The sequence below is a fragment of the Antedon mediterranea genome, chromosome 5 (assembly GCF_964355755.1).
Source record: "Antedon mediterranea chromosome 5, ecAntMedi1.1, whole genome shotgun sequence".
Lineage (NCBI taxonomy): Eukaryota > Metazoa > Echinodermata > Crinoidea > Comatulida > Antedonidae > Antedon > Antedon mediterranea.
The window spans coordinates 30,995,191-31,013,435 of record NC_092674.1 but is presented as its reverse complement, the minus strand read 5'-3'; the positions used below and the strand labels follow the sequence as shown (position 1 = coordinate 31,013,435).

General features: G+C 32.9%; 2 protein-coding genes across 2 annotated transcripts; one reads left to right on the top strand and one right to left on the bottom strand.

Annotated features, from left to right (window-relative positions):
- Nucleotides 1-272: 272 nt before the first annotated feature.
- On the bottom strand, nucleotides 273-8,542 carry LOC140049925 (dnaJ homolog subfamily A member 3, mitochondrial-like). The gene is made up of 10 exons (XM_072094879.1): nucleotides 8,359-8,542; nucleotides 7,639-7,772; nucleotides 6,124-6,207; nucleotides 5,621-5,836; nucleotides 4,995-5,147; nucleotides 4,620-4,767; nucleotides 4,141-4,334; nucleotides 3,701-3,816; nucleotides 2,587-2,684; nucleotides 273-2,099 (listed from the first exon to the last, which is right to left on the bottom strand). Exons 1-10 carry the CDS (start codon nucleotides 8,540-8,542, stop codon nucleotides 1,762-1,764), a joined length of 1,665 nt encoding a protein of 554 aa, XP_071950980.1. The 3' UTR covers nucleotides 273-1,761.
- A 91-nt stretch (nucleotides 8,543-8,633) lies between these two features.
- LOC140050471 (coronin-7-like) lies at nucleotides 8,634-17,974 on the top strand. Its single transcript, XM_072095683.1, has 25 exons — nucleotides 8,634-8,749; nucleotides 9,227-9,320; nucleotides 9,648-9,744; nucleotides 9,850-10,001; nucleotides 10,224-10,410; nucleotides 10,634-10,761; nucleotides 10,901-10,987; nucleotides 11,214-11,296; nucleotides 11,483-11,537; nucleotides 11,766-11,823; nucleotides 11,941-12,086; nucleotides 12,192-12,287; nucleotides 12,414-12,509; nucleotides 12,601-12,954; nucleotides 13,133-13,328; nucleotides 13,612-13,754; nucleotides 13,949-14,053; nucleotides 14,202-14,287; nucleotides 14,860-14,998; nucleotides 15,103-15,192; nucleotides 15,342-15,458; nucleotides 15,765-15,900; nucleotides 16,035-16,126; nucleotides 16,230-16,319; nucleotides 16,565-17,974. Exons 2-25 carry the CDS (start codon nucleotides 9,261-9,263, stop codon nucleotides 16,571-16,573), a joined length of 2,802 nt encoding a protein of 933 aa, XP_071951784.1. The 5' UTR covers nucleotides 8,634-8,749; nucleotides 9,227-9,260; the 3' UTR covers nucleotides 16,574-17,974.
- Nucleotides 17,975-18,245: the final 271 nt, after the last annotated feature.

Below are 18,245 nucleotides of genomic sequence, written 5' to 3'. Positions count from 1 at the left end.
TTGTAAACTAATTTTTAAATTAGTTTATATCAGCTGCTGCTTTTACAGATTTTTTTCCAGAGCTTTGGTTGACACCGAAGTGTTGTGAGGTGATGTTGTGAATAATGTTGCTGAACTTCCGACAGTATAATAAAATTAAAAGTGCAAAACATATGCTGTGTTTCCAAAATAAGTAATACTGTATTAAATTATTTGATTATTAAGATTTTTAATTGTTAAAATAATATTTCATGTTATAATCAATTAGAAAATTTGGACTCAAGATTTGTATTAATTGAAACAACATATTTATTTTATAATTTTAATTTATTCAGTTTATTATAATTTTAATCTGTTTTTAATAGTTACAAACACAAACAACGCAAGGAGAGCCAGTCTTAATCATAATAAGTAAAATCGTTTTAGTATTGTTGCTTACATTACCCAAGAAACAAATATATTGCCAGTGATCCCCTCAAGCTGAATCCACCAGAATAATTAACCCGATAAAAGAAATCTTCTGACTGCATTGTTAGAAAGTGTTATTTTGTGTTTTAGTCGTCTTTTAACCAAATGACATTAAAAGTGACAAAATTAAACTGAGCTAGCAGTACAGGTTATTCACCGAGTAGCGTACATTTTTACATTACAGTTACCACATATGTTGAATTACTCTGCTATTTAGTAGAAATAGTTACATTTTCATGCACTGTTGAATAAATTATAATATAAATAACAACATACTATTGATTAGTAATCTGTACATTTTGTTTTTGTATACTTAGTTATAAATAACAGCAAAAAATGAACAGAATTTTTTAATGATTATCAACATAACATTTTTTTCATGAGAAAACATGTTTATTTAACTGTATGGTTTGGTAGCCCAATTTATTATTCACCAAAATGTTTGATATGCATACCATTTAAATTGGTTAGTACTGTCAACTCTCTCAATACTGGACTCATTTAAAACCTGAAATCTCCCAAAATCAGGTTTTTAATGCAGTACTTTCTGGAAAAACCAGACATATTAGACCAGCCTAACGGTGCCAGTATTTGGAGCGCCGACTGTATGATATTGATATTACCTTATTTGGGAAAAAACAAAGGATTTAGTTTTTAAACCAAAATTTGTGAGCTTTGAAAACAAAAGTAAACATTACTTACATAAAAGTTTATTAAATTAGTTTATACATTGTCATAACTTTTTTATATTAATATTATTATAACAAGACGATAGTTCTAGTTGGAAACACCATTGCAATTTTATTATAAATTGGGTCACATCGTATAAGCAAACTAAAAATATCTGTTTAATGAATGTTGGCAATACAAGGTGCAATGTAGGTTATCAACTCATGACTCGTTTTCATACATATTAATATACCCAGATGTGTCACATTTTATAATTTGGTTTATTATAGGACCTGCTTTATTTAATTTTACTTATTTTTGCTATGCATATGTATGTTTACCATGTACGACTGCAACATATATACTACTGTGCGCAGACGGCAACGCTATTTAGTCTGTAGCCTTCTTTTACCAACTAACAAAATAAAAACCAAATATTTACCAAGTTTGGAGATGGTTTGTGAGGTTCTGTCTGTGTGAAGCCATCACAAATAATAAAATGTGGTAATATAGTCATATTTAAGAAACATTATTGAAATGTCATAAAAATATCAAAATCCACACATATCAGCCCATTTTTCTTAATAAAATGAATTACTTATTTTTGCAATAAATTTTTCCCCATATTTATGAAGAAATCCTATTTCAGGTTCTATCCTCTTGTTTAGTGTCATCTTCTTGGTCTTGGATGTCATCTGCCACTTTCTTTGCCCCTTTGTTGCCCTCATCTGCCCCTTTGTTTCCCTCATCACTAGGTGTATCATCTGTATTGGAGGATGTTTCTATGGTGTCTTTACTGATAGTGTTGTCATGTGGATCTCTACTGATAGTGTTGTCATGTGGATCTCTACTGGTAGGGTTGTCTTGTGGATCTGTACTGGTAGGGTTGTCTTGTGGATCTGTACTGGTAGGGTTTGGGTTATCTAAGATGTAGCGTATACCATGAACTATTCCGCTTGCATCATCAACTGCAATTCTTTTACCTATGCAATAAAAACGAGAATATATGAAAAAATGTTTAGGAGGATGTGTGTGAGGTCATAAAACATATTTAGAGAAAGTTGCTGGTAAACCCCTGGTTAAAATGATATCAGTGTATGTTATGAGATTGGCCAACTAATAATGGACATGAGATTCTTCAGGTAGGCAAATTACTGTACAATGAATTTGGTAACTAAGGGCCAAGCTAGCCTACCTCAAATCAATTTCGTCCAAATACCCTGTTGGCCAACCTCTCCAAAAATCCAGGCTTTTTTTCAACCTCTTCTTCTTCATCGAAATGAACATCTTCAGAGGTGTGCCCTGTAAATTCATTTTTTTCAAACATTTAAACATTTTCTAAAATTTGTCAATTTTAAGTAAATTTATACACATTTCAACGATTTGATTTTGGATTTTCCCAATTTTTCAATTCGAACATTTATCTTCCTTTAGAATGCGGTCAAAGGTCATAAAGTCAAGCATACTTACCACTTTGTGTTTGGCTGACACCATTTACGGTTCCTACAACATCCTCCTCCTGTTCAGCCAAGGAAAGTAAAAGCCCTTGTTGTTTATCAGTAAGTGTTCTGTCAATCATTAAGAAAAATAACAAACTTAAAAATAACATTCTGTGAAAGGTTCTAAAAGATTACAAGGAATTCTCAAACTAATAATAATAATTTGGCAAAATCTGGCAATTTATACAAATTATAACTGTACATGACTGTAAACGTGGACTACACCCAAGTTAAAAAGGCATAATTCTAATTCTTTATATCTAAGAATAACTAAAGATACTAGACTCTACATACACAGCTATCACTTACATTAATGGACGATATTCTAATGTCAAATTATCAATTATGATAATGGAATAAATTCTATGTTTAAAAATACCAATTATAATAATGCGTTCTATTCTAGCAGAGTAATCTCAATCTACTCTAATTGGACACAAAAACCACTTGAGAAATTCTGACCAATTGCAATAACAAATAAATTAATTAATTAACCAAGGCAAAACCAATCTGGAATGCACTTTATTAACTAGTAATTTAAAATAATTCCAGTTAAATCATCATTTTGATAAACAAACTAATTTTTTAAAAGATGGACTTACACTAATGGGCGACTACTTGTCCATCTTCAGGTTTAAGAAAAATATCAGCTGCTAACTTCCAAAAAAATTGCTCGATTTAACAGATTTCAACCGATAATAAAAATATTGATACAGGTCATTGACCTGATGAAACCATTCAGTTTATTTTCTATTCCTTTTGTTTCTGTTGCAAAAATCTTTTTTACAGACATAAGGCTAAGAATGTTTTTAAACATCCTCAATATCATAAACAAGTCGCCCTTGTGCTTTTCGTTCTACCTAAGTGAAAATACACACTAATTTTTTTTCTAGTGTCTATTTTGAAGGATTGTTATTTTAGTTGAAAATACTGAAATCTAGACAAGCATCTAATGAGTGAATAAGTTGAATATGATGTGCTATGACGTTTGTAAACTTGTTCAACTAAATCATAGGTAATGATAATGATAATATTTGGTAGGACATTTAAATACAAAAGCCCCCTTTCTGAGCAAGTGTACTTACGTGGGTACTTTGATTTTCACATGTACAAAGTGGTCCCCATTGCCGTAGCCATTTACACGTTGAATTCCCTTGCCTGGTAATCGTATCCTAGCATGTGACTGTGTGCCAGCTGGTATCTGTATGAATAAAATGCAAGATTTAATCTTAAATTTCCACAATATAATAATTTATATAGATACATTAGAACTCCTCTTTGGGTCACCACTATCAAAAAGGAACTTTCCTGTGACCTGACTGTGGCAATATATCCTTTATTAATAATAATAATAATTCAACATTTATTAGTTTCTATCAAGGGTATAGCCACCCCCCCCCCCCCACCCCTCAGTGGACACCTTATCAAGAGGGCCCATTGTTCACTCCTGAAAGTGTACCCTAATTATTTTGGAAGAGGAACTAAATCTGGCAATAAAATGAGTAGTACATTCAATAGTACTTACATTTAAGTGAATACTATCATATATTCCTTTTATACGGAGACTGCCCCCTAGAGATGCTTGTGTGTACGTCACCGCGACATCCGAATGCACGTCTGCTCCATCTCTTCTAAATGTACTGCTACGAGCGACACGAAATGTGATGAACACTTCGCGACTACCCACAGGTAACCTAACAGTTTGACCATTTTCCACACCTGTAAAATATGAAATTTAAAGAAATTGATACCTCCTATAATAAGCAAGAATATTTATTGTAAAAGGTACAAGAGAGAACAAAAACCAACTACAAGGACGTCTGTTCAGGAGAACCCACAAAGGCAATACAGCGAAATCCCGCCAGCCCAGAGAGGATACAGGCACCACTAGAATTAATTATGTTTAATATGTCAGGTTTAATACATTATGTAAAAAAAAAATTAATCCTTGATTTCTAAAAGTATAGTTTTACAAAAAATATAACTTTATTTGGTTTATCATACCTGCTGGTATGGGAACAACTACTTTCTTGCGTTGCATTGTCTGGCCTGTCGCTTTACACATAATACAAGGAACACTGATGATTGAACCTTGACCTCTGCACTGCCGACATGTAGAACGCATCATAAATGGACCTGTGTTGATTGTTTCCTAAATAAAATAACAAATTTAACTTTAAGTACTTTCTATTTTTAATAATTAGGCTGAAGTCTTTGTAAGAATATGTAATACAAATTTATACATAACAGCTGAAATGATTATTCACATTATAACACAAATCAAATAAATGGCTGTGGATTTAAACTCCTAACCACATGGCTGTGAGAGATGATTACCCTGTCCCTGAGCAAACTAGTTCATAATCCACACAAACATACCATGCCGGATCCCTGACAGCGATGACACTGCGACGTCTTTGTCCCCGGTTCAGCTTTTGCCCCATGACATCGTGGACATGTATCATCTATGACAATTTCCATGTCTTTGTTGACACCTCGGGCTGCCTCACTAAACGTCAAATCCATCATGTACTTAAGTAGACAAAGATCAAAACAAGAAGTGAATACTAATGATGGTAAATGTGATAAAGCTAAGTTACTTAAACATGTGTCATTAATCAATTAAGTCAACAGAGGCTATGCTGTATGTACTCTGTATTTCGTAAGTCTTTCATTTTTCATGTAATGATCAAATATAAAGCTAACTTACTTAAAACTTTAGTGGTTATGCCTGTGATACTGTATTTTCCCATCAAACTTAAAACTACTACACAGTTTGTCTAGACACTATGGATTTTTTTATAAATCAGTTTTGCAAAATCAGCACTGTGGTCATGTTACAAGAATTGTTCAAAACAACATAGATTATCTGAAAAAACTCCTAGAAAGTAGGAAGCCTTTTGCCATTTTCCACCTATGTTTCCTCATTCATGTCTCTTCATTCATGTCTCAGATCAATAACATCCAAGTTGGTAAATACAATCTATAATGTTTTTGCATCTCACCTCTCTTGTGTTGTCCATGCCACCACCAAAACCAGCTCCCTCAAAGATATTATTAAAGCCACCTTTGCCACCAAACACTGTACGAAATAATTCCTCTGGGTCTATGGTACCAGCTTGCTGCCAGCCTTGGAATCCACCACCGGCGCCTCCTGCTCCTCCAAATCCTGTCGTCCCCATGGTATCATATTCCTGTCTCTTTAATTTATCTCCTAATATCTGTGCAAAGAAAAATGTTATCAGATCAGTTTGTTTTACTGTCATTAATGCAGTGAGAATATAAAAAAATAAATATTACACAATGTTTCAACTACAAAGCTGTCTACACTATCAAACTAGTTTGACAAAAAAGTGTGATGTGATGCCCAAATATGGTAGTGATATGCTCAAATATGGTAGTGATGTGACATCATTATGTCCATGGGAAAACCACATTTTGTTTTCACATAAAGTTTGATAGTGTAGACAAGGCTTAAGTTTTACAAGATCTCAAAATTAATTCATACCTCATATGCTTCAGCTACTTCTGCAAACTTTGTAGATGCACTCTGGTCTCCTTTGTTCTTATCAGGGTGGTACTTCTTGGCAAGCTATATAAATCATTGACAAATTATTATTTATTATTAGCAAATGATATGTCATGCAGCAGTTTGTTTGTCTTTTTTCTGTTTAGTGGGTTGGTATTAGACAAGTTCTTTTACTTCTATTTCCGATCCCTGAAACAGGTCCTATTATTGTTACCTTTTAACTTATTGTAAATGTATGCTTGTTTTTTTTCCTAGACTGTTTCAAATAAAGTGAATGAAATAAAATCAATTGATCAATTTATACTTTTAGTGTTTGGACCTAGTAGAGTAAATGATAACTTTCAGGATATAATCCAAAGCAATCAGCAGAAATTGCAACTAATGGGAGATCTCATGTGGTCATTCAAAGCAATCAGCAGAAATTGCAACTAGTGGGAGATCTCATGTGGTCATTCAAATTATGGAATTTAGCGGTTTGGGTGGCAATGTTTTGGGGATAAGTGTAGTGTATAGTATTGGATGCTTTTATGCCCTTTTCACACCTGCATAAATTGTTCCAACTTGCAACAAGGTGTAACCAGGCAGGGGCGGATCTAGGATTTTGATAAAGAGGGGACCGATATGGGAAAATTATTTTCCCTGACCCCCAGAGATAGCATCTGAGGCGTTTAGGCCATTCGATTCTTCTCATAGAATTATCTGAATATAGTGGGTTTTATATCTGAATATAGTGGGTTTTATAGACTATATTTAATATACGGAACTGTTTTTTTTGCGCCTAAAGCATGTTTTTCCGTCGCAAATTTTTACATATTTTTTACCCGATCGTTTTTTTCTTGGTTCTTTCGACGTTGCTGGGACACATGGATGTGAAGTTTTGCAAAGCCAAGGCCGGTCACGTGCAGCCGGGCCCGTGTGAAAATTGAAAAAGTTACAGGTTTTAATGCTTCAACCCAGCCGGCCTAGGACATGTTTTCGCTGATATCTTAATATAGTCTTTACACTAAAGATAACATTAAATTTAATTGTTTTTATATTAAAATTTAGTTTTACTTACACTTGTTATTTTGAAATATCAGACTTTTTTAAAAGAGTACAAAAAACATTGTCGCGTTGTAAAAAATAAGAATTGTCACAAACAATGATGACGTAATTTATGAACTATTTGATTGGTCAGTCAGTTTTACCGATCGTAACGTTGAAGTTGAACTCTGTTCAACTTGAAAAAAAATTGATTTTAACGATTTTTAATGTTGATTTGTACCCCCTTTCCTGTAAAATCGTTGATAAAATCGTATGTAAATGGAACAATAATATATATATTACAAAAGGGGGGGCCGGACCCCTAAATCTGCCCCTGCCAGGTTTGATCTCCTGTTACATTTTGCAGATGTGAAAAGAGTATTAGTGCTCAATGTTTAGTAGTTATAGTCGTCTGCAATCAAATTGATAAGTGTCATTCCAATGCTAACATCTGATCCTAGTCTTACGAACCTCATAATACGCTTTCTTGATTTCCTTCGTTGATGCGTTTTTTGGCACACCAAGGATTCTGTAATAATCTTTTGATTCTAAATGTTGTGAAGTGTGAAAATTCCGATCTATTAGGTGATATGAACTACTTGGTGCTGTAAAACACAAAATTATCATTTAATTCACTGTAGAATACTTATATATATTATATACAATTATTAAAAAAAAAAATTTCAAAAAAGCATATATTATGCATCATAGTAGTAGTAATAGGTAGGGGACACTTCAAAGGAAATTGATTTTATCGCAACCAAAATAAATGCAACCGATATCATAAATCATAATAAAATCAATCATCATGGCCAATTTACCCAGCGACCGTAATGCAGATACTAGAGGGCCTAGGCCTAGATGGACATTTGTTTTGGCATATTAATTACAAATAAATTATACTTTATTTATAAATAGGCATGTCTGTTCTTGTTGTATTACTACTAGTAGGCCTAGGCCTAGCTAGCTACTAAAAATTAGTGTAGAACTAACCTGAGCCAGGGCCTAAGCTTAGTTTATAGGCCTAATCTATCTAGGCCTGGCAGGGCTTAGGTTATAATAGTCCTAGCTATTATGGTAGATGCCTACTGCGGGGAGAGAGAGAGTGGCTAGGCTACAGGCCTAGGCCTAGTACTAGCTAGCTAGGCTAGGCCTTAGCGTGTCCTGATCAATCATGTTTTTAAAACTTACACAGTAATCCTTTATATATTGCAACATTAGAAAGTCGATTTAATAAAATGCTATTTGTATAATTTGGAAATGTTTTTAAATAACGTTTACAGACAACGTTAGTTGCCAATTCCTCTGATGAAAGTGTACATTTTGATCGAGAAACTTTTTGCAAATTTCTCCATGCAACCCTCGTGGCTGCCATTTTCATTTTTCACGCTTGACTTCCCAACCATTGACCTCCACAAACACCGGCGTCGTGTCAAGAAAAAGAGGGCGGTACCTACTTCCGTGTTTATCTTTTCAAGAACTTTTTGTGTTTATAAAAGTGGTGTGTTTATTATTTAAACTGTCAAATCTTTTGCCAGCTGATCGGTTGTTTTGAATTGCTAAGTAACTGCTTAATTTACCTGTAAGTCAGCATATATTCTCACAATTCTTAGAAATAAACTTGATATTGTAAGTCACACAGCTGTTGAATGTGTACTGTCTGTGGCTGTAGGTAGAGTAGGAGGAGGCACTGCCACTGTGTACTGTGTCTGGCATTGTCACATGCATGCTGCAGCTGCAGTCAGCATATTGTCATTAATAGTACTAAATATAGTAATAGGTGTATGCTTGTCTGGGTGCATAATTTGTTTGAACTAATGCGTTTCTACACTGTGAGACATTAATAGCATTTCAAAATGCAATACTACGTTAGCTAGCTAGCCTAGTAGTAGTAGTACTGAATGAAGGTCCCTTAGTGGAAATATTTTTTAGAGACTTCTTGTTGTGTTGGACTAGTAATTTCAATTACTGCAAGACCCAATTTACCCACAATCCACATGATCTCTTTACTTTATTGAATTCTTTAATATAGATTTTATATTTGTATTTACTATTACAGATTCAATGATCAAGAGAAAGATTTAAAATACACCATGAATCGATTCAAGACATCAAAGTACAAGAATGCACAAGCAAAGCAACCAAAGAAAGAGGTGAACGACCTGTACTTTGTTTTAGCAAGTTTGCAAGAAAGGCTTCCCCACACACAAACCATAAAATGAAAGCACTCAGAAACTGAGTGAAGTATTTGGCAAAATATTACCACAGAGGGCTTATGTTGATATTTTGGCCCATAAATATACAAATTTGTATTTTTTTTGAGAAGTTATTAATGAACCGATTTTTTCTTTGTAAACAAATGAAGCAAGTAGCCCTACCATACTTGCCAAAATTTTATTTTGAGTAACAAGTGGAGATCTCCCTCAAATTGTTTTAGGCTAGACTTGTAACATAAATTTAATTCTTCTTTTCTTCTGCAGAATTGTATTTCGGACCTCAAAATTGGTGCATTCCAGTCGTGTGGCAACCAAATAAAAGCAAGTGGCGCCCTCATGGCTTTTAATGTCAGTGGTGGAGGTAAGAAACAACAATTCAATTTGTAAATTTAGGTTTCTTCTAATTCTGATAAAATTTCATACAATTATATAATTTTAATTTGTTTTTAATGTTTTTCTCTTTTAGCTGGTTGTAATATTTGCATACTTCCCATTGACTTCTGTGGTCGTAGCAATAATGATTTGCCGTGCCTTAAAGCTCACTCGGACTTGGTCACTGACATGGACTTCTCACCGTTCAATGATTACCTACTGGCTACCTGTTCTCAAGATTGTTCAGTAAGTGCTTAGTACTACACTGCCACCATCAGGCGATATAGTATTAATTGGCAAAACAAAATTATTATGCTGTTTGTAACAACCAAGCATTGATAGCTCTAGACTACTGTAAATATTTCTCATAATCCCCATTTCTCAATATCATTATATACTGTTCAAAAGATGTACTTTAATCCTATATTTCTATGTGTATACCAAAACCAATGTTTGTTTTCTCCTCAGATTAAACTTTGGGATCTACCAGAGGGTGGCTTGACAGAAGATATAACCAATGCTTTCCTTACACTACCAATGCAAGAAAGGCGAATAGAAACAGTTCTCTTCCACCCTGCTGCTGAAAATATTCTGGCTTCTACTGTGTTTAAATCAATACAGATTTGGGATGTTTCAACTGGACAGGAAAAACTTGGTAAAACATTGATTTTGTAGCAAAAATATTTCAATACTTCCTTCATTATCGCTAAAAAAAGGTTCATAATATTATACATTTTGTATCTGTATTTATATTTTAACTATGTGTATATTTTGTATGTGTCAAACCTTTTGTTACAAGAGTGTTCCTCCATTTTAAAGGAGAGTAACCAATAAATATTATTTATTATTAACTGTATTTTTATGTTTGTTTAATGAAGCATGGGAAGCACACAATGATCAGCTTCTTGGCATTAGCTGGAAACAAGATGGCTCCCTTCTGGCATCTACCAGCAAAGATAAGACAATCAAGATTTGGGATCCTAGAAACCCTAGCAACAGCCCACCGGTAAAGAATCACTCATCTAGTATTCCATTGCAGTATGGTTTTCAATATTTCTTGCAGCATTTAGGAATCAATTATATGGTTTTAAATTGTTGAGTTATTCTTTGTTTTTTACATATTTGTTTTTAATTTTGTATTATAGGTAACTGGTGGACATAACAACCATAAAGATTCCAAGGTCTGTTGGCTTGGCAATGAAGATCTTCTGTTGTCCAGTGGTTTTGATGCGGTATGTAACTAATCTTTATTGAAATACGTTTATTTATTAGACAGCCAGTCAGATCATGAGTTACGTCGTTTTGCGACATGACGCTTTTCACCATTTTATTCCAATTTTCTCTGTTATTTTTTTGGTCAAAAATTGTTTTGTGTTGTGTAAGCCAGCCAGAAATAGTAGATTCATTAATTAGATTTGAATTTATAATTTACTAAATTAAATTTTCTTTTCCACTCAGGGAAGACAAAGTGAACTATGCATCTGGGATCCACGGAATTTAGGTTGCAGTCTGGCGAGTCAAAGCCTAGGAACTGCTACAAGGTACAGTATAGTGTATAAAATCATATTGATAGACAGAATAAGCACTTTCATCATTAAATACCAGTTGATACTGGAAATACAAATACTAAGATAAAGTTGTGAGAGAAACAATAATAATATAATAATGTTTGTTTTGTTTTTCCAGTGCACTTATGCCTTTTAATAATGTTTGTTTTGTTTTTCCAGTGCACTTATGCCTTTTTATGATCCTGACACCAAGATGTTATTTGTTGCTTCTAAGGTAATTTGTTATAATTATTATTATTCAATAATTATTGTTTATAAAGAACAGAATTGATTTATTTAGTTGCATGTGCTTTTGAGCAGCCTCTAAGTTTGAAATTTATTTTTTTGGTACTTTCAAATGACTACTTTGTTAGAGATATTAAACTATTTTCTCTTTTAATAATGTATTTATCATTATGTCATTACATTGTATACAAGATGAGATTGTTGTTGTGTTTTACAGGGTGCAACTACAGTATTGTACATGGAAGTAACAGATAAACAGCCTTACCTTACAAGCAGTATGTATAATCAGACATTTTGTAACTTAAACTTTGACGCTTTATAAAATATTTAATGTAGTATAATATTGTTAATTAAATGCTTTGTATAATTGCTTTTCTTGTTCCAACAAATAGATGCCACCTACATGGGAACTGCTCAGCAAAGAGGTATTGCAATGGTACCAAAGAGGGCGCTAAATGTCATATCTTGTGAAGTCAATCGTCTACTGCAGCTTACCCAGAATGCAATTCTACCATTATCATACGAAGTCCCTCGTAGGGTTAGTTTTTACTTGATATTTATCATAGAATACGTATACTATATTATAATTAAACAAATTCGTAATTTGTTTTTTTATTCTGATTTTGGTGTTTTTTATTTTTAGTCACATCGAGAATTTGCAAGTGAACTTTTCCCAGACACACCTGGAAACGTGTCGGCCATGACAGTAGATGAATGGTTTGATGGCCAGAACAAAGAAGTAAGTAAATGTTGTTCTCACTCACTGTATCAATCACTTTCTTGGATGCTATGTACACAAAATACTATATATATATATATATACTAATATTTAGAACTGTAATAATTACTCTATTTCTATATACAGGTTGCTAAAATTTCATTGGATCCTTCTAAACGTCAATCAGTGATTAAAAGTACAAAGACACAAGGTGGATCCGATTCAACATCAGTAGACGTAAAGGTTTGTAGTTTCATAATGATTTAACGTTTGTTGTTTTATTTTGTTAATTATACAGATACAAGATTTATATATGAATAAATATTAATTTTAGAGTGAAAGTTCTTCAGCACCTGAAACAAATCCATCTATTCCTGCAAACAAACCACCTGTAAATCAAAACTTAACACCTAATTCAGTCGTCCCAGACAACAAGCCAAATCTTCAAGGTGCAGCAGCTAGTGGCGAATCAGGCATGGTTAGGAAATCGTCCGGCAAGACATTTGTAGCAGCGAAGTCTTCAAAGTTCCGGCATGCGAAAGGTTCACATCGGCATGCTTCAACATACATTACAAACATTCGTAATATGGGTAACATCATTTTCGGTGAATGTGATGGGTTTCATGCCAATATTGCAAGGGCTGCTGTTCCCTTTGCTGGACCTGGTGGTCAGATTGGTGTATTTGAGGTGAGTACCATTTTTTTTTCATTGATATACAGGAATTTAGGTTCTTAAACAGTGAAACAGTTAAAAATAATGCCATAGGAGCCATTAAAACAGGGCTTGATCCCAGAATTGTCAATTTTGTGTGATGAAAGGAAGTACTGTGCAGAATCTGAAGTGATTTGTGTTATATTTCATACAGCTTGACAAGCCTGGAAGACAACCAGAAAGTGAGATTCCTGCAGTGCACAACAAAAGCATGATTCAAGACTTCCGTTGGGATCCATTCAATAACTGCCGACTCGTGGTTGCCGGTGAAAACTGCAGAATTAATGTTTTTGATTTACCAAAAGGTGGTCTGGAGGATTCCTTGGATGAACCTACATTTTACTTATTAGGTAAGCACTATATTAGGTAAGCACCATATTAGGTAAGCACCATATTAGGTAAGCACCATATTTGGTAAGCACCATATATTTGGTAAGCACCATATTTGGTAAGCACCATATTTGGTAAGCACCATATTTGGTAAGCACCATATTTGGTAAGCACCATATTTGGTAAGCACCATATTTGGTATGCAACTCATTAGTGATTTGCATATAAAGAGTTGTTTATGTCATTAGTTTTGTTAATGTCATCAAGTTTTATGTACTGAATAAAATACGATTTCTTACACAGGTCACCAGGAAAAGATCCATTTCCTGTTGTTCCATCCGTTGACGAGAGATCTCATGCTGTCTGCAGCACTTGACCTCACCATCAGGATTTGGAACTTACAAGCAAGAGAAGAGGTCATGACCCTCAAAGGTCATACTGATCAGGTCAGTGATTTAGTTCATTCTTACTTTAAGATCATGCTGTAATACAAACTATAAGTAATAATTTTATGTAATTATATAAGTTTATTTTCATTTATTGCAGATTAATTTATATACATAAATGTTGTCCAAAGTGTGAAAATTTTTTAAAATTGTCTTCTTTTGGCAGGATATTTAAGTTCTTTGTTTTATCATAGATTTCAGCGGCTGCTTGGAGCCTAGATGGAACAAGAATAGCTACTCTATGCAAAGACAAGATTTTGAGAATATATGACCCACGACAGTCTGACACGCCAACAAAAGTAAGGTTTCACTGATGAGAGACACGTTACAAATTTAAAGTACAGTTCAAAAACAAAAACAAAATACTTACAATATCCAAATGTTATCAAAGGTTTCTCTATTCATTTAAAAAGAGACCTATTTGATGTAATAATCTGTCTTTTTCAGGAAGTTAGTGGCGTGAACCCCGGTCGTTGTGGTAGAATAGTATGGGTCTGTCAGGATAAGTGCCTTCTTGTGTCTGGCTTTAATAGGTAACATATCAACAAATACTCTTCAATACATTTTTGTCATTATATACAGTATATACAATAGATGACGTAAATACTGTTTTATCATACCAGTTATTATTTTACAACTAGAGAATGAAAAGCAACAGATTATTCACGCAGTAAAATACAGTACATGGTTTAAAATTATTTTTGTTTGTTCAGAGTTAAAAGGTTAAAAATTCACAAAAAAATACAAAAGTGAGGTTAAAAGTGGGAAAATACAGATAACACATTGTTCAAAATACAAGATTGGTGTGTGTATTTAAAGGGTATAGAATAAAATGATCAACGTTTCCATGTTCCATTTAATTGCCTCATTTCAGTAGGGAGAAACAAGTTAGTTTTCCATCTTATAGTGTAGATGTAGGAATTATACAAGTATTCTGCATTAAGCATCTATGGCATTAAATCAGTTAAGAATTACATTGTAAAAACAGCTACAAATTATTTGTATAATTTGTAATCTGCTTTGTTTTTATTTACAGTAATGGCCAACGTAACATAAGCTACAAATTATTTGTATAATTTGTAATCTGCTATGTTTTTATTTACAGTAATGGCCAACGTAAAATAAGTGTCTATGGTTTGACTGATTTGTCAAAACCATTACACGAAGTAGAATTTGATGTGTCGCCCTCTATCCTAATTCCATATTATGACGAAGATACAAACGTTGTCTTTTTATCTGGCAAGGTAATCATGTTTTTATTTGATTTTTTTCTTACGAAAGTTGTTTCACTCAATGTTGGTTGCAGTGATAGAAATGTGTAATCACAATTTAATTGTTATGTCTACAGGGTGAGTCAATGATCTACATAGTTGAAGTCTCAGCACAACAACCATACATATTTGACTGCTCAAATTTTAAGCTAAACAGTATTTACCAGGTAAAGGCTTAAGTATTTGTCTACCTATTTAAGTATGGAATATTATGTGAATACTCTGTCATTCCAACACAAATAATAATGCTGTCAAAAAAGCAATTGAATAGTTCTTTTAGGGGTATTTGTTTTGTAAACTTTTTAATTTCTTTTAGGCCGTGTCATTCTTGCCAAAGAACGTATGTGTTGTAAAGGATGTGGAGTTTGCTCGTGCTGTTGTCTTGACAAAAATGAATATTGAACCAATTTCATTTACTGTCCCTCGTGTTAAGGTTAGTTTGATTATGATTTACAGTATTATACTTTCAGTATCAGTACTGTATATATCTTTTTTTTTACTTATCCCTCATTAACAAAAGAAGGAGATGGATCACTTTGTCTAAGTCACTAAATATACCATTAAATGGATCAAGGCAGACATATTTCCTGTTCCAACTAAATTCCTGGAAATGCGAGAATTCAATACCCAAACATATAATGACTCTTGATTGAATAGATCTTCTGATATAAAAGCTAATAGTTTTATTACATTGACTTGTTTACAGTACATGAAATTAAAAAATTACATATTTATTTAGATGGAATACTTTCAAGATGACATCTTCCCCGACACCAAGGTCAAATGGGAATCAAATCTGTCATGTGATCAGTGGTTGAATGGACAAAATAGTCAACACCGGACCATTCCACTTTGCCCAGAGGGTATGAAGCCATGTAAGTATTCAGGAAAACAGTACAACTTTAAGGAATTTTTATACTGTACCACCAAAATTAAAGAAATTTAATTAATTAATGCAGAATTTTATGAAATCCTTTTTAGATAGTAGCTTTTTTATGTTTTTTTTTAGTAAGTTCAGTTCCGAAGTCTGCACCAGCACCAAAAAAATATGAAAGTCATAGAGAATTAGAAAGAAAAACAGACGAACAGAAAAAGGAAGAGGTAACATTCTTAGTTTAATACAACTAATGATTTCAGATTAAATTGTTTATTTACTTAAAAATATATTTGTCATTTGTTGAACTAATGAATTTTGTTGTTATAGTTACTGAGAGCAATGGTTGGTAAGCTGGGTAACAGAGAAGATGAACCACTACCTCAAGAAGAATTCGAAGGAGTTGATGATGATGAGTGGGTGAGTAACCTAATTATTTTAAGAATGTTCTTAAGTATCAGAGTCATTCCTAATTAATGTTTGCAAATACTTAACAAGGACTTAAGCAATTTGTAACAACTTAAGACCCAAGTATGTGTCTTTGGTAGTCATCCACTTGACCTAGAATCAGCAACATGTCCATACACAGTAAACTAACATGACTATCCTACTCCTACGTCATAGCAAAGCTACATACATGAATATTTGATATTTATTTTTTACAGGATGACTAGAACAAGTGGAACTCACTAGGAAATCAAGAGAAATATAATCAAATAATTTTATTTTATATTTGTGTTACAATCGCATTATGTATTAAAGTATTATATTGACTGATCATAACTGGGCCCTCTGTGAGTCTTTGACTGAAGAGGTCGCCCAGTATAAATAAAATATTCATATTTCATATCATATATATATACTATAGAAATATAGTAATATTATGCAATCATTTAATTATTAAATGGAAATTAAAATCAGTTTGAGATAAATTTAAGTGTTTTCTTGATGATAGAACCATAGCTATGTAAGGAATACGGTCCTATCAACATGACAATGACATTCAACACAACTTGTGCTTGTTTTTCTATTGTCAAAAATAACTGTTTACAAAGATGAAAAAAATCAAGCTACATTAAGAAGGGACTTAAGGGACGCATACCATTTGTTTCTATCGTAATAATTATTTTCAGTACTATTATAGAACAAAAATATAGAATTACTTAAAAGTGTTGAATTTATCTCACTTATGAGATTGTTCTCAAATATAATAAGATTGTTCTCAATTATGATAACTAATATAAGTACATGTATTTTTTAATTATTGTTCTCAATTATTAGTATAACTAATGAGTATTTTAATTAGTATAACTAATGAGTATTTTTTAATGAGGGTTTTCATAATAGTCTTTCGTATCTTACATTTTTGATATAGTTTTTATATTTTATTGTGAATTGACAAAAACACAATAACAAACAGGCTGATTTTAACTCATAATCTGGGAGTTTGCTCATCAATCAACAACATATTAGTTAATATTAAATTGTAATGTTATTAATATATAGTACATTATGCGTCACAAATAATGTATTCGTTGAATTTTGTTGTCATTGTTTAAACATGATTGTGAGTCGACAGATTGACATGAGTGATGTGTGAGTGACGTAAAAACGCATTTACCGACTGAGAAAATTAAAAGTAATAAATACGAAAAACACTACATACAACATGAAATGTTTACAATTCTAATTCACTAAATATATAATACATAATCGGCCGAATAACCACGGCGATCGTTGAAATAGTCACGGTGACCGTTAAAATAAATGCCAAATGAAAAGTGTATCTCAAATAAGATCAAATATTCAAACTCAAACTATTATTCCAATTCTATTTCAACTGCCTGTCTACTTTATGTCAGTATATATATATATACCTACTGAGTTGCTAAAATATACAATCCGGGCCTGAATTGAAATTATAACCCTAGCTCTTCATAAGAGAAAATTCTTAAAATGTTTCGATTAAGTAGGGCTATCATACTAGAGTTCACACATTTGCTTTCTGAAGCTGTTTGCAGTCATATTTTCATCCGATACCACCATGCTAGAATATAGCCTATACTCACTTAGCTAACTACTTTTTCATAAAAAGGTGACAACATAAGCAATGAAACTTCCAAAATTAAGCAAAACACTTACCCACGCTGTTAAGCCATTAAATACTTCCAGAGAAACATCAGGTTCTTCTCATTTTATTGTGTTATTTTGATTATTCCAATTCCATTGAATGACAATTCGGCATACTAAACTTTCATACCTAAACGTTATGCAAGCTAATTTGCATACCTAAACGTTAAGCAAGCTAATTTGCATACCTAAACGTTAAGCAAGCTAATTTGCATA